The 24818-nt window shown below is 37.9% G+C and overlaps 1 protein-coding gene across 1 annotated transcript in view; it reads right to left on the bottom strand.

The window, feature by feature from the left end:
* Positions 1 to 24818, bottom strand: part of tnmd (tenomodulin) — a 75785-nt gene that overhangs the window by 11938 nt on the left and 39029 nt on the right. The window contains exons 3-5 of the mRNA XM_044127060.1: positions 18379 to 18519; positions 10946 to 11047; positions 408 to 567 (exon numbers count right to left, since the gene is read on the bottom strand). Of these exons, the coding sequence (XP_043982995.1) occupies positions 408 to 567; positions 10946 to 11047; positions 18379 to 18519 (403 nt within the window). The remainder of the gene's footprint in view (positions 1 to 407; positions 568 to 10945; positions 11048 to 18378; positions 18520 to 24818) is intronic.

Here is a 24818-nt window from a genome sequence, read left to right as displayed (position 1 = left end):
ATAATTCCAGCTTTTAGTTTTATTCCTACAGGCATGATGTGGACCCCAGGAAACATAGCCATTGTTACTGCAAACAAATAAATAAACACATAATCTTAATTTTTACGTTTTCTCAGTGTTCAACAGGGAAGCAGTGTGTTTGAGGTGTTGCTTTAAAATTCCTGCACAGATGTGCCTCCATTTGACTCAAATTTCAAATTCAGTGGTGTTTTTCTTCTGATTTCTCCCTCCACCGCAGCCCTTCAGTCTCTAAACTCTCCTGACACACAAAGAGCAGCTTGAACAAGCTGCTCATGCAGTTGGTAAATCGTGCCGCCTCCACGGACCTCCACATGGCCTGTGGGGAAGCCCTGCAGCTACAGTCTTAATAGTCTGCATTTAGAGGCAGATATGCCCCCTGCTCTCACCAGTCATGGGGGAGGGATGGATCCAGTGGATGGGCATCTGCTGGCAAATCTCCCAGATCTTGGAGTCAAGCAGGAAGTCCGGGTTAACGATGGGCTCCTCGGCAGGAACCCACACTCGGGAGTCCTCCACCTGCACATCCACGGCCTCGGCCTCGTCAACCTGCCGGACGACAACGCACACAACACTCGCGGCTGCACGTTTGTTACACAAACACATTAAAAAGCATGTCGGCTCCTGCTAAAAACACCTCGCTGTCCTGCATTTGCACTCTTCTCCCTGGAGCTGTTCCAGCCTTCCAGCTCCATCTATCACCTTTGTGTCTTCAGAGAGGAGAGCAACCTCCTGACTCCTGACACCCGCTGCCCTGCCTCGGCTCTCACCCGCCTCTCAAGCCCCTGGCATGCTTCTTTCTAATATACATCATTGAAATTCACAGAAGCCGATGATTTGACTTTTAAATGACTTTAGAAGTGGTCTTCATTACTCCGAGAGTGGTTGCAATGTCACGTAATGTGACAGACACAATAAAGTCTAGCACTCTCCCTCCACCCTCCATACTTTGCACCCAACGCCATCAGACGGCTTAATTTGTTGATACTGTAGTTCATGAGCTGTAAAGTAAACTATTATTGCTTAATGATAGGGACTGCATGTCAGTGTTGTCTAATAGAGACATATGACGGGGATTTGTTAATGCTCTCCCCTAACAGTGCAGATATTTATTTTCTTCATGTATATGTAAATACACACGCAAACAAACCCCTCTCTTCCCGTTCCCTTGTTAATTAGCCGCCCAGAACAGAGAAACAGTTCACTTGACAAATGTTTTTACAAGGTGATTTTCTTCCAGTCTGCAGCTTAATTGCACATTAGTTAAGCTTGATGATGTAGGATCCTGGGGCAATAGCAGGAGTGGGACTCATTTATACCGGGTCCGGCCCCCCTCCCTCATCTCAGCCCCGTTATTCTCACTTGAGTTACAATTTCACCCCATTTGCTGCTTTTTGTTTATCAGTAGTGGCAACTGCCCGCAGAAAGCTCAGTTTAAAGGAGGAGCATTTCACAAGATTCACATTTTGCCTGTTTTTGTACTTCCATTTGGGTTTCTACTGCTTCTAAAACCAGAACAAGCACTTAAAAAAAAACAAACAAACACCAGACACTAAAAAAAACAATGTCTTTTAGTGTCTGTTTCTAAAACCTTCTGACTGTAACGTCACAAATCAGCAGGCACTGCCAAACCCGTTACCTAGCAACCCCATGGAATTCCAACCCGTTACCTAGCAACCCAAGCTAAGTTCTAGTTCTGAGTTCAAGTGTTTCGTTTTTAACTTGTCAAAGCACGATTCGTATCTCCAGCTAATTTGAGCATTTGCTAGTAGAAATACTTTGAGAAAGGGCATTTGTTTCTTTTTGTATGTCAAAGAAACATCCGAAAAGAATGTTATGTTCTTATACAAAAACATTAATAATAATGTTTTATTATTACAACATTATTAGGATATTTTTTAAAATAATAATAATAAAGAATTTCTTATAGGAAATTCTTACGTATAAGAATTTCGTTCTTATACAAAAACAAAAATAATCACAATTATTTTTTTAATTGTAAAAAATAGCACATGATTGCAATAGAATAAAGATAAATAAAAATAAAAATGCTAAAAAAAAAAAAAAAAAAAATCAAGTATTTGTATGTACCGGTGAACAATAATCAAACGTAATAAATGAGTGTTTCACATCAACACGTTATATAGTGTAAAGTCAGCTAACAGCTTTAGTTAATGTCATAAAAGATGCGATTACTTTAAAAATAAAGGTTTTTTTTGTCCATTATGAGTCCACCAGATGCGAATTGACAGTAGCTTACAGTCTCATGGGTCCAATTCACAATTTTCTACAGAATTATATTTTATGGGTTAAATTATGGCAATTATTATTCATAAAACATTGTTTTGGCCTCTTATACCGAGTATTTTAATTGCCATAAATAAATATGCTACACTTTATTGAGGCACATTTTAAAAATTACCCAGAAGTATTTCTTCAGTGCATGGCTAAATGAGCCAACGGTGCGCTTCGTCGTTCAGTGACAGGACGTCTTATTTGGATTTAAAGAGACAGGAGGCCCTAAAATAACTCATTTTTAAATGAGCTCAAAATAGGCAGAAGTGATCTAAGAATGATTCTGAGCAGGTTTTGTATAGGCCATTGACCCATCCTAACCTGTTCAGGGAAGCATAATAAGTCACCTTTAAGCCAATTCTGCTATGTCAGAGGTCATATTGGGTGCAGGAGGTAATCACCCTTTTTTTTTTTACACACTCTCCTTCAGTTTTAATCACCAACCAGAACAGTAATGATAACTGGGAGGACTGGCGTGTGCTGCAGGGTGATGGTGGTACGACAACAGAGGTGGTGCTTCGGGGCTGTGCTGTAGAAATTAAAATCAAACACAAACAGCACTCTCTAATTGGACCTCTTAAGCACTGGAGCCAAGTGAGTCTTCACTGGGAAGTAAATGGAGGTCAGGACACGGGGCTCACAACAAGACTTTGACTTCACAGTTGAGAAACGACTCCAATAACTTGCAGGAGGGGAGAGAGAGAGAGAGAGAGAGAGAGAGAGAGAGAGAGAGAGAGAGAGACAGAGAGAGAGAGAGAGAGCACCCGGGGGGAAGTGGTAAAGGTCAGTATTTTAGCATGGGGCACGGATTTCTAAATGCCAGTTGACAAGCACAAAGACAACATGATTACACACTGCCAGTTTGCACACATTTCTGAAAGGCTTTTCCATTTTCTATTGACAAATGATATATTATTAAGACACAAGCAACTTTTTATCATGTATTGGACCTTGGAAATGATGGTAATTTGTTTTCCAGCAGTCTGATCCTGGAGCATGTATGGCTTTCGCCTACGGTGCACAACTTAATTATACACCAGTTGTGATGTAGTTAACAAATTTACCCTCTCCTGCCACCGCGTCCCAAGGGGGGAAAAAACCTGTCGACATGACACATTGTTTAAGCGCCGCTGTTTGCCAGAGATCAACAAAGATTTTCTCACCATACCCAAGAGCTTTCACTTGCCAAACCCAACACAGCGGAGGTTTTTCATCTGGTTAACCAGTAAGTGAATTTCCCTGACAAATTCTACTAAGAAAGCGATACATGTGAAGCATCTGATTGCTCTTTTTCACCACCTGATTCACACACTGTAAAAAGTTTGAGCCGCATTTAGTTGTGTCTACTGTCTTCTACTCTTTAAGTTGAATAAATTTAGCCAGTTGAGTTTGGGAAAGATTAACTTACAGTAGTAAGTGCCAATTAACGTTTAACAAATTTGTCAGAGTTGAATAAACTAGATTTTTTATTTAAACAAACTAAAAAAAAACTGGAAGAAGAAAAAGACAGGAGTGGGAAGTTTTTCCCAGAATGCTTAGCGGCCTGTTCTTGTATCCTGAGATGGAAGTGTGTTACATTGATCTGATTGTTGTGTTTATTTCCATGCTTGAGGATAATGTCCTGTTCACACTAAATGTTTTTGATCAAAAATCATTGTGATTTTTAATAAAATTAATTTTATTTTGAAATTTTGTTCATGTACTTTGAAAAAAGGATTAAAATTATTCTAAATAATTATTTTAATGTTGTATTGTGAGTAAAATAAAAAAGAAATGTGGCTCCTTAACCAGGAGATGGAAGTTTTTTTTCTTGCATATTGTGGAATAATTATATGGTTTAAATTGCAGCATTAAGTTAAAACTCACATTTCAAGATGAATGAACTTAAAAACAACGTTTAGACAATTTGTCTCTTGTCGTTAAGTCAACTTCGTAAACTTTAATTTCTGAGTTAAAACCAAAACAATTTTCTTGTTGACTTAAATTGTGTTTTCAAGGCAGCAAGTGGACTTTCAATTTCAAGTTAAACCACCTTCAAAAGTTTTACAGTGCAAAGCAAAGAGCAATAATGCAAATACTGCACATGTCCAACAGGGGGCAGCAGCTTATTAGCCATTTCCGTTGTTTTTTGTTTTTTTGTCCGATTGCACTTCTCTTTTCCAGTGTTATTGGATATATATTTGTAAAAATCAGGATGAAAAATATGTTTCACAATGGTTTGTTTCCATTACAAACGTGTGCAAATCTTGGTTGATATCCTGCTGTAAACACAATTTTACAATTGTCTTGTTTCCATTAAATAAGAAATAAAGTTAAAATCACACCTAAATAAACTTGGTGATGCAATAAGGCATCAAGTATCACAGCAGCGTTTTGATGTAAAAACTGTTAGATAGAATATATTCATAATTCAGCCGTGGTGCTAGCGCTCAGACTCTGCTGTCTCTATTACGCAAATTTATTTTCGTAATTTCAATTTGTGAGATTTTATGGTCAATGAAAACACAGCTAATGTTACACAAGCATAAAAATTGGATTCAGAATATAAAACAAGGCTTTTAAAGACTGTTTTATTAACAAGAAACTGGATTTTAATACCAACCAAAAAGCTTTAAAGTGAATATGAATGTTGGTTAAAAAAAAATTTAAATTATATTTACACCTTTCCACTTTGAATAGCACATTTCAACAAAATGGCAGTTCAAAGTGCCTTATACATTAAAAACATAATATAATAACTAATTACAAGGCAGGAGTAAATATTATATTCTGTCAAATATCATCATCAAAATCATTAAGCAAATACACATCAGATGTATTGATCAATGTTCCAGTTATTATGAATCGAAGCAACCTTGACTTTTAATATTTTATAAAGTGCAGTCGCTTGGATGCAACTCCAAATTCATTTTGTGAATTAAGTGTCTCTGTGATTAGTGTTAGTGGTAACCTGTTTAGCATCTGGCCATTTATTTGGACTCCAACGTGGGAAAACTAAAAAAAAAACAACAACAAAAAAAAACAGTCAGGGTCAGAGAAAAGTCTGGAAAAATGGGTTCCAAGAACAAAATTATTTTGGGTCTCAGTTGAAGCCCGCCTTACGCCTGCCTCTCTTTTCAAACCACTTTACCTTTTTAGCCTGTTTCTTTGAGCTGCAGCTTTAGAAACAGATTGCAGTAGTTTTAAACGTACCGTGTTCAGTGTGAGGCAAATTACGCTGGTTTTTGAAAATCAGGCATTTTATCTGCTGGTTGTAATCCAGAGAAAAAAGCCATAAGTTTCTGAGACTTTTTTTTCTAACTGCGTGCAGCAAACCTCGTTTAAATGAGACTGATGCAGAGAGAAGCCATATGCTTGGCAGCAGAGCATAAGGTACCAACCAGTCTGTGTTTATGAGGGCTTTGAAATTCACATTGACAAAATCTCTTGTCTGTTACTGTTTTGCGGGACGACAGCTACAGGATCTTTGAGTGCAGAGGTTCCCAAACGGCAGATCATAATCTCAATCTGGAGCCAAGTGATTAGTAATAACGGCTAATCTCCACAGATTTACTAAATCTTCATAATAATTCAGCAGGAGCCGGTGGGTTTGGTGTTTCTGGAGTCAGACAGTGGAGAAGAAGAGACGTGGAAAATCAGTGTGGGTTCAGGAAGAAACACTGCCTGGCTGCCTCCAAGCAGAAGACCCCAGAGGTGACAGGAATGTTTTTTTAGGCTGGCCAGGTGATCTTTTCTTCTTTAGAGTTAAAACCCTTTGCTTCATATTTTCAGAGATTGCAAAGAGGATAACATTTTGCATTGGATAGTGTTAAAGCTAAACACAAATTACTCGAGGAATAACTACATCCTGTACCTAAAGACAAAAAAAGTAGATTTTTATACTTTCTATGATGAAGTTATTTACCATAGAAATACTAGTAAATACTTTATAGCTGACTGTAATAAAAGGGCTGTATGCAACTTTTATTAAAATAAATAAATATTTGTTAAAACTGTCGCTATGCTGTGACAGATAATCTGTGAAGAAAATCTCCTCTGCCTTCTCCCAGAGCAACTAGACACAACCAATCAGAGCCAGGAGGAGGGCCTTGGTGCTGTCAATCACAGTCTTGTGTGGCGTTGCTCATTCTCCCTCTCCATTTTCCCCTTGGTCTTTGTTGCGCTGCAGCTAGCATAGGCTGTTGTGAATGCTAGGCTATTTAGCATGGCATGATGGCAGCTAAATGGTTTTTCTGCAGCGGTAAATTGTTTCATCCTCATTAGCATATTAACAGCGAGTACATGAGATTGATTGACAGCGGTAAGACCCGCCTTCTGGCTCTGATTGGTTGTTTTTGGTTGTTTTCGCTACATTTCTTTAAACGGCCATAGCAGCTCAGTGACAAACTGTCACAACATGGTGACAATTTTAACAAATATGTAAAAGAAATTAATAAATTACAACAACCTCAGCTGACCAAAGTACTTCACAACATCACAAGCTGATAAATAATAACACAATGATAAAAAATAAATTAAATAAAATTAAGTTTGCTAAAAATGATAAAAAAGACAATTCTAAAATTGGCAAAAAAATACCAAAAAACTTAATTTCAGCTGCAGCAATTTCTCAAAAACTCTAATCAATTAAGTGCTAATAACTCCCTCACCCTTTTAAAAAAAAAAAGTTAAGGCTAATGAGATCATTTTCAGTCATTAATACAGTGCATACAAAGGTTTTAAAGTTGGTGCAACTTGACCTTCTGATAGAGCAATTAAATCTTAACACTGGTTGTATTTCAACTTTGAACACATTTCTCAAAACAAAATTAAAACACAATGGTTGCAAATAAATCTTATGTTTTTAAAGAGTGTCAACCAAGTGAAGATTAAAACCAAATCTGGATTTTATTTTTCAGCTTTACGTTTTGTGTGATTTTGCAGCAGAAATGTCAGATTTCCCCCCGACCGTTTCAGTCCATTCACCGACTTCCTGTAGAATATTCTGAGACCATTCTCACAGCGCACCGCAGGACTTTGATGTATTTACATCCTCTGCAGTGTTTTTGTTTCTTTGCACACCGTTTTCTCTATTTGCAGCTGTTGTCTGAGTGGGCGGTTTGGGGTCGCTGGGTGAGCGCTGGCCATCCATATTAAGAAGCTGCTTAATGGACCAAACATCATCTACTGACAATGTTAAAGACTGTGAGGGAGGGAGCTGCTGATTTTGACTCACACTGGGGGGAACTGGGATGAAGCTCAGGGATTACTCCCTCAGACATTTCATTGAGAAGGAAAATTGAAAAGCGGAGAAAAAAAAACCTGGCGAACAATTCGTATTTGTCACCTGGTTCCCCCTCCACATGGGCTGTATTTCCTTATCAGCGACTTGCAGTTTTTCCTACAGTTTTCTCTTTTGTTTTTCCCATCAGCTCCTAAGCCTGCTGCTGTTCCTCTGAGCCCCCTTTTTTTCTTGAAAGCCTGTGGTGGGGTTAAGCTGGGAACCATCAGTGTTTAGGTTTAACCCCTGTGTGCTTCAGCACTTGAGGAGGAACTTGTCGTGTTGATCCTTTGCAGGGTCACATGTGGGTGGATGCTCATGGAGGACAGATTATAGGGGCGCAGTGAGTGTGAGGACAGATTTGGGTCACCATTTATTACTTAAACATGTTCTACCCCCAATATTGACTTGGCTTCAGTGGTGTAACAACATACTGTAGCCTTTAAATCAGAACTTCCTGGTGTTTTGAAGGAACTGATTTCTAATTTTGAAACAATAAATAGTAAATATGAACAATGGGATGCAAGAGGTAATGGTAAAAAAACATAAAATTCTAATAAATATGTGCATGAATTTAACAAAGCAGAATGCTAAGGTTAGCATCTTAATTCCACATTTCAGGAGTCCTGCACCCGTTAATTAAGTGACTTTAGCTTTAGCAACAGCAGCTGCGTTTTCATTGACCATATAAGTTCACAATTTGACATTTCAAAAATAAATTAGCTTAATGAAAACATGCTAATTTCGAAAATAAAAATCTTGATTTTTCTTTTATCGGAAGAAGAATCCAGAGAAACCCCTACTAGTTTATAAATTACAAACTACTTATTCTTATTAAACATGGAGACCCAATATGGACGAATGTAGCGTTTGACACGTTGCTTAGCAACGGCGGTGACTCAAGGGGGCGGAGCTTTGAGCGCAGCGTCTCCTGATGTTAATCTCCACATCCTGGTTATTGTATTAATGCTAGCGCCATCCTACATGTATAATGTCCATCTTACATTAACATTTATAGTAATTTTCAGTAAATTAAAATATATCTTCCGACGAGTTTACTGTATTAAAAGCACAAAAGCTGTTGATGTGCAGATTTCATGTTAAAATGTTAGATGGCAGAGAGCTTCTTATTGTGTAAGTAAGTTTTAATTTAGTTTGAATCGAGCTCAACAACATGGTGCATATTTTGAATTTAAGATTTTATTTCCTAACTCAATGAGAATCAATAAGGAGTCGAATCAATAAGTCAGACTAGTAATGGGATTGGTATTGATGACTTCTTATCAATTAGCAGAAACCATGAAGAGGATGACAGGAAGTAGTTGGCATGTATTTTGAATGGCTTATCGCATGAACAAACTTATTCACGTATGAATTTAACTGTGATTTTTATTTAACCAAAATTGCGAAATTGTGTTTTTTCGACAGAGTTTTGTCAACCTCACCAACCCTGTGCATCATATCAAGCTTCATTGCATTTCTCTGTTTGGCTTTCAGTCAAAACCCACAAAAAAAAAAATCCCCAAACAGGTGTGCATGTTAGCACAGAGTGGTGTCAAGTAGTTTCTCAAAGACACCGCAGCACATCTGGTAGACTAACAAGCATTTTGCAGACGGGAAACACCATGTGGCTGAAAAGAGACACAAATGTCTCCTGTGGAATCGGTGGAGTAGGTTCAGGACTGCAATTAGATGCTTCAGAAACCGAAAACAACCTGGAGACATAACACTGCTTTCATTTAAGCTCCATGATTGTCATTTGATACAAATCTCTTTAGTGCATCAGGTTTTTATAATTCTGACGTCACATTCCTCAAATTTTAACGGGTGTTGAACTCGTCTTCTGCAAAAATGACAAATATTTAATTAAAAAGAAGGTAGTTTGGATAACAGCTTATTTGAAGAGGTGTGCATGAAATAATACCTGCCATAAACATGAAGGAGTCTTTGGAAATGTTTATAAATGTTGTCATAAAGTGTCATTTGGAAAATAATGACACATTTAATGCAAAGTGGACAAATTTTAATGCAAAGTGTCATTCTGACATCTTGCTTCCAAAGTGTCATTATTTCTAGAATAATACAAAGTTGACTCTTCTGATGGACTTAATTCAACGTTTAATGCAAGTTTGCTTTAAAATTGTTATTATTTACTGAATGACACTTCATGAAGGAGAACTCCTTCATGTTTATGATGTCAGTCTTAAACACACCGCTTCATACAAAGTGTTATTGTTGTTTGTAGTTTAATTGTTCCTGACATATAATAGATAAATTTGTAATAAAACAATCAGATTCGTAAACATTAAGGCAATCCTTGACAACATAATCAGGAATCCCTCTTGGCTCTTTGCTCTCTAAAGGTTGCACCAGTGAGAGCAAATTACAGTGAAACGTGGATTAAATAGCCCTTTGAACCATTATTTTTATTAAACATAAGTGTGTCCGTCAATACTGGTATGAGCCCAAGTCACTTTGCTGTCCTTTCATGCTTCACTCTGGAGCTACGAATTGAGCCAATTAGGCTTTCCGGTACACAAAAGAAGACAGAGATGGCACGGACATATGGTGCTGCCTGAGCAATTAGTATCTGTAAACACAGATCAGACAATACGAAGATGAGAGGAACAAAAAAACTGCTTTTTGGTGTAACAGCTTGTGTTATTAAAGTTTAAAAACTAAAGCTGGACTGACAATTGGCTTTTTTTTTTTTTAAAAAAGATAAAGTGGTGAGTGGGGAGCGTCAGATATTTGCCAGCCACTTCTTCTTAGCTGAAATCTGAAATGTAAATGAGAGCATGCTTGGAGTTGAGACGTTTGAGGAAAGGATTTTCTCTTTCAACGCGCGGCCCACTCGCCGAATTTCACTGTGACACTGAAAAATGGGAATTTTGATTGACTGAATTTTTTCCCACTTCTTGTTCTGAAGTTCACATTCGACTTTAAGAAGCCTGATAACTAAAATGAATCACCCTAAACTTGGAGAAGGGGAGCCTTGTGAATTTTACAAAGAACTGCATTGCTTAAAAATACAATTTTAATGGTTTACCTCTCGCTCAGACCTCTGCAGCAACCCTTCCCCCTTTAGGCTATTTGGGTAGAGTCTTTGGAGGAGATGATTAAAAATTAATGTTGGCTCGAGATTGACAGCAAGCACCATTTGATGTGAGCCACAAAGAGGCAGAGGGTTTGTGGTTAGTTTTCTGGCAGTTTCACAGGCACCACAAACCCCAGCTTACTCCTCAGTGAGAGGGGAGGGGAGACGGGATGAGGTGGACAGACTGAGGATTTGAGCGCCGGTTATCTTCTGACAATATGCACGGCCGCCTCCTGCAGGACGGCATACAGGAAGAGCGTGAAGGCGTACTGTACCGTCCTTTCCCCACCGTCAGCCTCGGCCACTGTGGGTAGTTTCTTCGTTTGGGTCCTGATGTAGCACCTCTGATGTTCGGCAAACCGTATCCCAGTGATCCCCTGTTTGAAAAGGAAAGAGAAATGAAGAGGCACTCAGAAATTCAGATATATGTATCATTCATCGGGCCGTCTGTGATGTGGATGTGCCGTAAGAAGTGGGGCGTACGTTTTAAAACACTGCTTTTTACTGATAGCCAAAGTTGTTCAAGTTAAACCTAATGAGTGAGAAGAGGTGTGTTTTGAACTCCTTCTGCTTATATAAAATTGATGACTGCTTGAACCTTCATAACACTCCGCTCGCTTCAAAGATGGATGAAGCAAAAGAAAAAAGGCAGGGGACGGTCCACCGGGGCTGCATAATACTCCATGGTGGGATGCATCACACAGGAGAGCCAAGTGACATTGTTGAGAATGAAGTGTTTTCTACAGAGAGCGCTCCCATTGAATTAGCCAGTCATAGGTCCCTGTCACTCTCTTAATCTGCTCAGTGGAGTGTGGAGATGCTCTCTTCAGCTCCAATGATGATCCTCCACTGCGCGGACAGCGCCGCCATTCAGTCTGACACACACGGCCTCAAAAGGCAGAGAAGATCTGTTGATTTTTTCCCTCATAGCTATTCTGTGTTAATCTAAGATACTCAGCCAGAATAAGGCTGAAAGACTTTCTGGAGATCATTTTAATTCTCCTCTTCTTTTTTTTCTGCACAGCTTCCTGTATTTGAATTAACGGCTCGATCTATATCTGAGGCCGCCGCTTTAAAATTGTATGAAGTGAAATTTGCATGAACCAGAGCACAATAATGGACGTGGTTCAATCTAAATTTAATTACAGTAACACATAACGCTTTTATGGCGTCTCTTATGAATCTGTTAACTTGACCATGTGGTTATAATTTCACTTTTTTGTAAATTTTTGCAGCACCGTCACTCTGGAAACTAGATAGGAGAGACGCAGAACAAAGTGATGGCTGCCACAATCTAATGCAAGGGATTTTTATCTCTGCAGGAAAAGGAATGGGCAATAATGGTCTGGAGCAGGAGAGCATGATGTTTATGCCGGGCTTTATTGTGATGAGTCTTTGTTTAATTTGGGTCGGCTGTGTTGGTGAGAAGGGAAGAGGGCAACGCCGTGATGAGATACAATGATTACCGGGCCTGGTCAAGCAGAAAATGAAGAAAGACACTTTAACACAGGGAATGGGAATGGAAAAGTGATTTCATTTTAATAGACGCTGCTGAAATATTTGCATGTGCATGCTCCAAGTCTCTGGTAACATGCTGCTGCCTGTCAAGAAATCCGGCTCAGTCGCAGCTAAAGTTGTGTGAGTTTTCTAGAAAGATATCCAGCTGGACAGTTATTGGGTTTCCAAGAAATCTTTTGTTTTTCATTCACACTTTACTTTTTCCAAGTTGAGAAAACTTTGATTAATTAGTAATATATTCCTTTTTCTTTCCTTGGGGTATCAATATAACTAAATGCGAAGTTCAGTTTCCTTTGGCCATTTGGCTGGACAAGCAGCCATTTTGTTTCTTTTGCCCCTCACACACATGATGAAGAATCTGCAGGACTCGTTGTTGCAGAACCAGAACAGAACACAAAGGAGTTAAAATCTGCAAAACAAAAATTTAGACGCCAGGTCCAAACCTTTTATGTAAAAAAAAAAAACAGCATTAATTGGATTGACCTTGGTTCATGTCAGTCTGTATAAATGAACATTTAACACATTAGTACAAAATGCATCATAAAGAGGAAAAATATGTAGTTTTATACTTTTACTGTTTTGTCTTTTTTTTTGTATTTCCTTCTAATTTATTTAAGCTCTTTGAACTGCCTTGCTGCTGAAAATGTGCTACATAAATAAAATTACCTCACCTTTATATTGATAAAAGTAGCAGATTATTTCACTTACAACAAAACATTTTTCTCATAAGTGAAACAATCTGCCAGTGGAACTCACACTTTCTTAACATTAAGGAATTATTTATTTGTTGAAAGTTACTTATAATTTAATTTTGTTTTACTCCGAGTGAACTAAGACATTTGCTCCAGAAACTAGACCAAATCACCTGATAAGATTTTATGTGTTTGCAGTGATATTTTACATCTAAAGTGATGCATCAAACATAATGAAACACATTTTGCAGGTTGGCTTTTCTTTTGTTGCTGCATCTGGACCTTCTCCCACAGTTCGGGGGTTGCACTCAATCATGGACACCCAGGGAGGATGTTGAGTTCCTGTAGGCTATCCTCCTCACCATCATCACCATCATCATCAGTAGAGTTCCTGGCAGTCATAATTTTTTTTTTTTTAAATGCTCCAAAGAAATTTCAGATGGATAAACGCTGGAGGCAAGTTTTGATGGTTCCGTTTCATTTGCAGTGAGAAGAGGAGGCAGCAGAGCACATGGCAGAAGAAAAGGGGTTGGATTTCTTTTAAATTCCCCTTTGACCAATATATTCTCACCGCTAACGGCTATCTGAGAGAAGATAAATGCATAGAGCCTACATAACCACCTTTTAGATGCAGCTTCTGCTGCACCATTTGCAAACTGTAAGAGCTTTAATTTTCTGTGTTTTACAGATAAATGAAAGTTTAACCCCTCCCTCCCCAAAAGAAAACAAACTAAGTCAATTACCAATAATTTTTCTTAAAAAGAATGTCTGAGCTCACCCGCTGTTTCCCATAGCATCTGTGTTGATTTATTGCAGCTGGCTACCTCATACTTCAGGCTAGATGCCATTTGAAGGTAGGAAGCCAAAACTGATTACTGACAGCTTCTGGAGCATGAAAGGAGCCAAATATCCCCATATCTTTGCAGAGAGGTGGCAGCACCCATGTCTGAGGGTTATGTCTGATCAAAACCTGGCAGGTGGTAAATGAAAGAAAAACACTGCTCACTCTTGTTTTACATGTGCTGCTGTAGTATAACCTCTGAAGAAAGAAGCTCTGCTTTCCTTTCACACATGTACGTTCGTCCAAACGTAACTCTACTAATTCACATAATTATCTTCAAATATTGTATTTACAAAGTAAAATATCCTCCAACTGTGTTTCATCTCTTGTGTAGGTTTTAAAGCAACGGCTTCAGACCTGCTCTAATGAATATTTCAGGCCGGCGTGGTCAGTGCAACAGCATGAAAATATTTTTAGCAGCCAGTCGGTTCTCAAAACTGGTCTTATCTATGAAGTGTTTTTCTGTTTCCAGAATTTACACGTTATTTGGTATTCTTCTTCAATACCTCTTCAATACCTCTTTGGTGCAGTTTGGTACAATATTTTATAGTCTGGTGTATTCAGAAAAACATTTCCCGCATACCAGTGCAATAATAAACTTAACACACTGGTTTGAACTTAACATAAACTTAACACTTGTGTTTGTTTCAAGCAGTAATGTTTTACTGTTGCCCAGTCAATGGACTGTGTGGTTTGATGCCATTATCTCCGCCCTGACTCTACCATTGTGGAGTTAGGGCCGTGTGTAAGATCCCAACCCCCCCAGCAGGGGCTACAAAGCTGCTTGCTAACAATGACTAGCATTGGTTTTGGCTGTTATCAATATAACGCGATAAATCTTAAATATATGCCTGATATGTAGAAGAAAAAGAGACATAGTTCGTCAACACTACGACAACTTGATAACAAGGTCAGGAAAAAGTTTTAATTAAGAAGAAAAATAGCGAGGGAGAGGGAAGCAGTTCAGTTATGCTAGCTTGACTTTGACAATTTCATTGTGTAGATGTGCTGTGGAATCCGATTTGATTTGGTCCAGTTAAAAAAATAATAAACAGAGACCTAAACACCAATATGACAGATCAGTAGAGCAGCTGTTAAATTAACTAGTGAACCACTGCTGTAGCAGCGGTAGCTAATCTACCACAGCGATCACTTATCAATAATCGCAAAATAAACATCAAGCCCAAAAACATAAAACTGTAATGGACTGAATGGTCGGTTCTTTGTGTGGGAAATGTGTGAGTGTCTTTGGTGTTGAATCCTAAAACAAAAGGTCTCGTTGTCGTCAGTTGCCATGTTCAGTTGCCATGTTCAGTTGCCATGTTCAGTTGTTCAGGCCACTTTTACAATGGAAACAACATGACGAACCGAACCACACCGACCCAGAATGAGTGGAGAACAGACGTAACTGGCTTCCTGTTTGGGAATCACTTGGGTCCAGTAAAACTATCTGCAGCTGAACTGGAAAATCTGTTTAAATTTTAAACACTTATGGGTTCCACTTTTTGCTGAAACTGTCTCGGTACTTGTTCGGCCACAGGTACAAAAGTTTGACATTTTTGTCAAGTTTTGACAAAAGTGTCAAACTTTGCCCAGAAACATAAAAATTTAACCCCAACTAACCCGTTAAGTGTAACAGCAAAAAAAGGCTGAATTGGGGATTATTTACAGTGTAAAACCTTTTTAAAGAATATTTTTAGTGACATCAAACTACAACTTTGAGGAAATTGTTGTTTTTGGAACAGCTTCTTCATTTCTTTGTTCCCTACTTTTTTTTGATTAATGATTAATCTTAGGTGCTTTGCTTTTTTACACCAAACAAAATATTTCCTGTGATCTTTGCGCCTGGAGGGAGAAAAGGACATGGTAAGCGCTTCAACATGCACCTCTTCAAACAGGGCAAACTGAGGCTAACTGTCTGTCACAAACATTTTCTCTTTGTTGTGAGTTTGAAAACCTCTCCTATGTTTTTACTTTAAGGAGAGAGGAAAGCCATTCTATTCCAAGGTCAAATTTCACAGTAGAAATACCAAAACATCTTTTAAATCATCCAGCAAGTCTCTGGCAATCCAGTAGAGTTTGATTTTCTCTCTGCCAGTCCTAAAAGATGCTTTGATTTATTGGTCTACCACTTTAAAACCATTATTCATGCTGACTTTCACTGCTTAATTACATTACAAACTGAGGAAATGACCCCTGAAAACACTTTGCTGTCCTCTTACAGGCTTCTCCTGCTTTGTAAGCTTAGATGACTTTAATTTTCATAATGCCAGGGTGCTGCTTTAAGCTGCTGATTGCTGTGACGAGGTTTGAGGAATCAGATATTAATAAAGCTTTAAATTGTCGTTACCTAACGCCTAACAAACTAATCACGATCCAATCTAAAAGTTATTTGGGAGGTTAACGGTGTACAAAGTTTTGCAGCTACCTGGATCTTTGTTAATAAATCTACATTTTTAACTTTATAATAAGAAAATTGGCCCAACAGCTCAAGAAAGGAAAGTTCATGCTATTAGTTTGGCAGTACTTACTTCAATAATTATTGATGTTGACTGACATATTCATTCAGTTGCTGCGCTCCTGTTCCTGTTCCTGTTTCATTACTTTTTTATGCCCTTTTTTCTTGGGTGTAATCTGTGAATTTCCAGGCCTGTAAACTGTTTCCTTCTCTTTGTCCACCCTCTCTACTGCAATTAAGTCACACAACAAAAGAACAACATGATGTTAGAAATGTCAGGCTCAAAGCATTGTCCTAACATTAGGTGCTTTTGATATATTTCTGACACTTATGAAAAATTGTTGAGGTAAATGCAGACAGATGAACCATTTAACAGATTAAAAATAATTCATATTGATTGCAGCAATACATTTTCTCAGGTTGTCTTCTTTCCCCAGCAGGGCAAATATAATATATATAATATAATACTCTACAGCCCCAAGGGGAATAATAGTTTCATTTTTCACTTTTCTCAGCAGCTCCCAGGTTTGATTGAGTTCATGTTTGAAGGTGCTTTATAACAACCAAAGATATTCACCTTTTCTTATCTTAGAAAAATCAATTCTAACACAATTACTCAAGCGCAAACTACCTGCAAACTATTGTGAGTTTTGTTAGTTCCTCTCCTCCAATGAGGCCTGAATCATCGTGTTCAGTCAGTTGTTGCTTTTATTCTTTCATGGCGGAGCGCCGGATCAAACAAACCTCCTCAGGGACGTGCTTCACCCACAGGAAGCGGGACAACAGCGAGCAGATGTGTTTATGCATGTTTCCGATTTATTCACACAGACGTACATTCACTGCTCTTATTGGTGTGGAAGAATGAGACTTCAGAGGTTAATGCCGTCCTACGCTGTGCTGGTTTCCATCATTGATTCATTTTCCACTCACAAAGACCATTGTAACAAAAACAATACCCGCTCAGTGTGGGTTTTTTGTTCGGGATGAAGTGCAACCTGTAACTTTCAGCCTTGCAACCCCAACATTTCACAGTAAATAATGGAGTGAGAGTAAGAGCATTCATTACCCAGTCAAGCTGCGCACTCCCTTCTCCCAGATGCAGAATGTGTAACATCCTGCACACTCGAGCAGGATTTGGGAATGAAAGGTAAGTTAATGAGTTTTACTGCAGACAAAATAGCAGCTCCAGAAAGTGAGAAACGCATAAAGAAAGGCTACTTAATGGTGTTTGTTTTTGCACTGTAAAGAAGTTGCTGTATAGAATTAGAAGGAAGAAAGCACTTTTTAGCAAGACTGATTGTTTTTTTCTAGGTTGCTGAATGCACATAAATCTCAACATCCGCTACAGCTTTAGCATCATTTACTGATGTGTGTGTGAACATTATTTAAAAAGACAGATTAAACCTGCAGTATTTATAAAAAACAGATAAAAAATAGGTTTTTTACATGCTTGTTAAAACTGTCACCATGTTTGTTTGGAGATAATCTGTGAAAAGATCAATCTTAATCACCTTCCTGAACTACGTCTGAAGAAATGAACTGCTCCCGACCAAAATCAACCAATCAGAGCCAGGAGGAGGGTCTTAGCGCTGTTAATCAACGTCATGTACTTGCTGCTAAACGTGTTAATGTCAGAGAAATAACGAAACAGGATCCGTTTCCTACGTCTGTCTGTTAAGTTTACTGTTATAAACTGTGGAGTTCTCATTACTTTATACCAACATTTAGCTTTATACTTTTAATATCGACACAAGACCGAGAGAAACTCCTATTAGTTTACAAATATAGAACAAACTTAGAAAGTACCATCTACTTAACAACCCAGAACATGGAGAACCAACATATAGTTTTATCAGAACAAGAATCCAGAGAAACCTTAGCGCTGTTAATCAACGTCATGTACTTATATATATATATATATATACTGTATATATAAAGAGTTACACACTGCAGCTTTAATTTTCTTTTCCACTTTCTATTTCTGTTGTTCGTTAAACTTTTTTTTTCCATTCAAAGGATCAAAATCTGAGAGAACAACATGACTGGAGGGAAATGAGAAGAGCCGTCTTTCAGCTCTGAGCGGATCGCCGTGTGAACAGCGTGACCGCTTCTCTTCTGAAGAGAAGATATGATTGTGTTGTCGATTTTGCATCAAAGAAGGGTCAGCTCCATATGGACTTGTTTAACCTCTTTACTTACATTCTTAAAGTCGTGCACCTCCACAACCTCCTTGGAGCCGTTCCCCATTCTGAAGATCTCAGTGAGGTCAGCAGGGTCAATCTCCATCACACTGTTCGTCTCTACGCCATCCACCAAGGCTTTGTACTCATGGTCGTACACCTGCAATGATATGAACGACCAGAAAACTCTTACAATAGCTCAGATCGTTAAAGAGATGGTGAAATGTCTGTCAAAAGTGCTTTGGGCTTCAGCAACACAGCATCTCAGATTTTTAATTCAAACAGGTCTGGATCTTACCGACAGCTGTTCTCCAAATGGAAGAAAATATCTTAATGAGGATTAAATAATATTATATGCCAAAAGAAAAAAACAGTGTTAAGGAGAAAAATGTGGACAGAATAATTGCAACTAGCATGGGTTAGATGGACATCATCACATTTTACAGAAATCAAAGGATAACATCTGGAATGTGCTAAATATAAAACATTTGCTCATATTAAATAAAGAATAAATATTAAGATATATATAAATGTTCTTAAGAGACAGTTGTACCAGAATATATTGATAAAACCCTTTAAATTATTATAAACAAATAGCAGTTTCTCCTTACAATAAGTGCTTATTATAATTCAATAATGTTGAACATTTCTTCACTTTGATTAGGCTAATTTGAAATTATTTGCAATATTTGTGCTTCTGTATGATGTTGAATGTGACTTTTTTTTTACTAGCCTCATCAATCACAAACTGTAACTTAATACAAAGTAAAACTGAGACAGCAGTGTTGTAAAAATAAGAAATGCTGCCGACTGCATCCCTTCATCACCTGTGGCGATGCTAACTCCCTACAGGTAGGAGTTAGCATCACTTAAAATCCAAACTCTTTGATCATTTTTGCAAAAATCTGCAATAGTCTCCCAAGTAGGCATTTGTGTGAAAAAAGGCACAGATCCGTTTATTTTGAGTGAATTTTTGCTAAAACTGGAGGAACTGATTGATGTAATTTACCGTCTAGAGTCTAAAGGGACTCATAAAAAGCTGTGGCCGGCCATATTTGGCCCCAGGGCCTCGAGTTTGACACGTGCGGTAAACAGTATTTGCCCCGTTGCTAAGTCGTTGTTGAAACCAAGCTGTTTTAATTGATGAATGGGTTGTGGTAAGTCCAGAGCAACGCCTTCTCTGGTTTCCAGCTCCGTCTACTTCCGTATTTAACAAACTTTTTCACTGACCCCATTTAACAAACCCTCACAGACCATCTCACCCGAAACTGCCCCTGCAATACCACAACATCTTAATCTACACAACCTGAAACTAAAGTATTAGTCTCTTAACTCATCGTCTTTGTTCCTCCTAATGTGAACGGCGGCGCTGTTTTATAAATGTGACTGGCCACAATAAAACCATGAACAAGTCAACTGGGGTGATTTGAGTTATTTACAGATTCTGGAAGTATGGATTCTAATTTTTCCAAAGATAGAAAATACATGAAAACCAAACTGCACTATAAGTGTTGTGTGAAGTAACATTTTAGAGTCATTTGTACTTTAGAAACACAATAAAAGAAAAATAGATTTGCGTCACGTTGGCAAAAACAAATATTGTTTTTCAGCCAGTAGGTAGCCCAACATTAATTTAATTTTAGGTGTTAAGATGCAGTTAGTCAGCGCGGGGCGACGCTACTGTTAGCTTACCAAAATTAATGGTAATGGATAAATGGCTAAGACGGCGTCACTAAAAAGAAAACCTGAAGATATCGGCGGACAGTTTCTCAGGATGAGCAGCAGAACTTTTGTGTTTGAATAGTTTTCCAGCACGTCAACGATTGCATACATGCAGTACCTGGCAGACCACTAGTGGCCGCCTGCGGACCAGCAGTGGTTCGGGAACCACAGTTTGAGAAACACTGATCTACTTGATAAAAAATAAAAATAATTGTGAACACCTTTAAACTATAAGAACTTGGTGATTTCTTTTAAAGCCTCACAATGTTCTCTGAGATACAGCAGCAGGAGGGTGACAAGAAAAAATATCCCCATAAACTAATGTTGATGCAGTGGAATAGCTCAAATTACTTTTAAAATGTAAAACTATATGGATAACACTGGCTTGTTGATGTAAAATATTTGCGTTTGCAAACTAAAAGGTCAAATATGAAAATACTCGTGTAGAACTTTGCCTCCAGAAATCAAAATAAAGACGTTTTAGATCTGTGGTACAGTTGAGGTTTTCTCTCCAGTGCGTTGCCTTTAAGCAATGTTGTTTATCACAACGGCTCGCTTATGTACTGTTCTTGGACACGCATGGATAGCTCTTAAAATTCCTTGTCTGAAAAAATGATTCATGCCCACCAGCTGAAAATATGCTATTAATATTTATGTGAGGGTTGTGTTATGATGAGAAATATATTGCTGGGTTCATCTTCATCTGTCTCAGTGGCAAATCAGAGCCTCACCAATGAGACACATGATTAATGAACACACTCACTTGGGGAGTCCATCAGGATTTATATCCCCCATCAGAACCATCTCAATGTCCTCTAACGCTCTAATGCAAAATTAGCTTTCAGTCTTCACTCCTCCTCTTGTTCCGTATTTAACGAGTTTTGTATTGGCTAGCTTGTACACGGCTATAGGACATGTAGATGTTCCACATTACAGACAATGACCACTTCTCTCTTTTCTGTGGAGGAGAAAGAAGTAATGGGATATGATTCCTAATGCCATAAGCCACTAAATTTCTGTTAAAACGGGTCGCAGAGCTCTGAAAAGTAACCTGAAATTATCATGAGAAGGGAAATTAAGATGGGCTTGAAGTTTAAGTGTCAATTGAGAAGTGATAGATAAAATTGGGGCTATTACACCTCCTGGCTGTGTGGTGCATTAAATTTCTTTTGTATTAACATAAAGGTGGGAGAGAGGGAATAGATTTTGGAGGCTTATTGATTTATACTAAAACAGTGAATTACATTTTCAGCAGGCTATCTCGTCTGATGAAAATCCAGCAGCGAGAATCTCCCCACCACACCGGGCTGAAATAGATAATAATGTATTACAACAGTTTGACTTAAACTGGTTCAATAGCTAAAGCTGCTGCTGTGCACAGTAATTGGCATTCTGAAAATAGAAATGAATAGCCTTTAAAAGGCCTCTTTTAATACTTATACTCAAGTACACAGAAGAACCTTCAGTGCGATTTACGCCACAGAAGTAGTACACATGCGTCAAACTCAGGGCCCGGGGGCCAAATCCGGCCCGCTGTAGCTCTTTATGTGGCCATATAAACTCTGAATTACATCAAAAAGTCCCTCCAGTTTTTCATAAATATGCAAAATTCACACAAAATCAACAATCCCCACAATTTTACTGCAAATTTTTCTCAAAATTGGTGAAGAACATTGAATTCAGCCTTACTTGATGTCAAGTTATAGTCTGTGATTGATAAGGCGATTAATTAAAAGTCTTATTTAACGTCGTACGTTATCTCAAATATCGTAAAAATTCCTTACAATTATTTCTAAATTAGCACCACAAAGTCTGTGATTCTGATTGCAAAAAATCACAAAAACAATCACAAAATCCTGGAGGGAGTGATCAGCGTGGAAAGATGTTCAATATTATTCAATCTTAAGAATCACTTATTGAATAGTGAAACAGTTATTTATTGATATTTTAATAGTTTATCAATACATTCTGGATCAACCGGCCCTTTAAGAACATTCAGGTTTTTGATACGGCCCTAATTGAAAATGAGTTTGTCGTAGTTTACCTGAGGATGATTCTGTTCAACAAATCTTGATTTAGAAAAGAAAATATTTATAAAATTCAAAAAACTCAGTCTAAATTTATTACCTTCACATAATAAAAACACTCAAACATCTGACATCTGTCTACATTTCCTCTAAAGTTTGCACATTTTTACTTGATGTCTGTGACTGCTTGAAACTATTTTTATTCTTGTAATTACATTTATTTTCCCCTTGAATCTAAATTAGCTGCTGCTGATTTACACTCACTTGTGAAAATGGCTGCCAACAGATGCCCAATTATACAACTGGACAGCAGAAGTGGCGCCTGCTGCACAACAAACAAGAATACAACATGTTGATTCTGGATGGCGAGTCAATGACAAAACGCTTATCTTTTCCAACAGCCATTGTAAAACCATAAAACCAGCTGACAAAACATGCTAGAGTTCAACTTTGGTTGCCAGGTAACGGCGCAGAGCACATAGATTGTGATTTAACAATTTGGAGGTTTTTGAAATGGCTCAATTCCCAGACATCAAAAAATATGAACGTCTTGCCAAAGAAATGGCTGGGTGTTTTTTTTAAGCTTGGTTTAGAAGCAGCTGAAACCCAAATGGAAGCATAAAAGTGTGAAGATGTGAATTTAGGACAACAAATCCCCATTAAAGCACAAATCGGATATACATTACTATAGTAGTGAACCTGCAGAGGCAACTGATTGCTCGCCTGAAACTGAAGAAGAATGGGAAAACAACTTTATCAAGTTAGCCGAGGGCAAAAAGACACATCCCCAAATTGCACATTTGCAGAGAATCAAGAAGCTGATGGATTCATCAAGTTATATTTTTAAATTAAAAGTGAATTTACAAAATGGTAAAAGACAAGACCTGCCATCATCCTCTATGTTGAGGAGAGGGGATAGTAAAACATTTTTGTGTGATTATAATTGTCTCTGAGTGCCAGTGGATCAACAGACGTACCTACAGTGAGAGGTGATGGTGGTGCAGCACCAAACATGTCTGGCATCAACAAATCAGCAGAGAAAAGCTGAGAATCTCATTCTACACCTGATTGAATATGATTGCATATTACTTTCTGCTAGTCAGCTATGAATGAGACAGTGATTGTGACAAATGAATAAACCAGATGATGCAAATAAATTAATGCAGACGCCACTGCTGTGCCGCGCTCGAATTAGCGCTTTGCTCCACTTTCCTGAATCGGCCACATTTCACAGGTCTTCTCACCTTGGCGGCAGCAGAAGCTAACGCCGTCTGACATGCTCTGGAAAACACACAGATTCAGATAAAACAGAACCTGTTGATGAGCCGAAGCCTGGAGTAGAATCTATAAAACAGATCTACGTACAAAGGAGCAGCGATTTCTTTTAACTTGTGATGTCTTTGCTATTTAGTTTATGTACAACTAACCAAAATTTTGTTTTTATATGTGGCAGTATTTTATTTTTTTAGTTTCCATTCATTTTTAAAGTAAAGTTCACTTATTGTGCACTTATTGTGGCCATCGAGGTTGCCTGACTTCAGATCTGGTGGTAACTGTGAAGGTCTGTGGCAGCAGGATAAACCCAATAACTAATAATTATTTTAATGAACTGCATGTCTTTACCCATGAGGAGTGAGCAGAGATTCCTCAGGAACGCTGCCAAACGCTGCCGCCTGGCCATGAATCACTTTAACAGCAGGTCAGGGCAGCAAACGGGCCTCTACTAAGGAGAAACGATGCTTATCATAATTTTGAGTCTTTAAAAAGAACAATTTACATTGAATTTAAAGAACTCACTGTGATATTAGTTACGGTTTTATTTGTGTACTGGAAACAGTAACACATACTAACCTGCAGTAGGGTTGAATAAATTCAGATGCATAAATAACTTTAAAGGAAGACAGAGCGACGGGTTTCAGGAGATTTATTTAAAGATCACAATGTGCCACAAAGGTTGGCATTTTTATTATTTATTGTGACAAATTTCTTATCATGATAAGAGTTTTTGATTTATCATTGTCACGATTAATTACAATTAAGGATGTTTCAAAGCACCCCAGGTTGATAATTTTAATTTTTTTTGCAGTTTGTTCAATGAAAGCATCAATGAAAACCAATAAATCTGATAATACATTTTTCATGTTCAAATTAGCGATAAAAAAATCACTTTTTTATGCGACTGGATTCTTAAAGAAGCATGTTGCCATCAGGAATGTTTTTCAAAAACCTTATTTATAATTATTTGGGGCAATAATTGCTGTGACACACAGTCACAGTCATATAGTTATCTAAAGAATATGTAATAAATAATTATTATCGTCACCTTTATCCTTATCATAATATCCCAAAACGTTGTGATAAAAATGTAAAGTTAAAGGAAGTAAAGCTTTCTTCAATAATGAAACATTTAATCACTATGAAGATATTCTGACACATATGATGGTGTATGTCTCCATTCTTATTCATTAAACTTTTTTTTCTGTGCTTATAGCAAGAAATAAATGCCTGAAAAGCAGTCACTGTAGAGATGCAGTCCTCCCTTTACATAAATATTCTTCTCTATCATTAAAAGCTTCCAGTAAAAATTTCATTCTCAGAGTGCATCTTCTCCTCCCTCTCAGCCTTACTTGCTGTAAGTCATATTTTAGAATAAACCATCTTCTTTGATACATCTGACCATTCTTTGAAACTTTCGTAGCCCACCGAAAAT

Source organism: Gambusia affinis, linkage group LG09 (assembly GCF_019740435.1).
Source record: "Gambusia affinis linkage group LG09, SWU_Gaff_1.0, whole genome shotgun sequence".
Taxonomy (NCBI): domain Eukaryota; kingdom Metazoa; phylum Chordata; class Actinopteri; order Cyprinodontiformes; family Poeciliidae; genus Gambusia; species Gambusia affinis.
The sequence above is the reverse complement of the archived record's forward strand: the minus strand, read 5'-3'. Positions and strand labels throughout refer to the sequence as shown.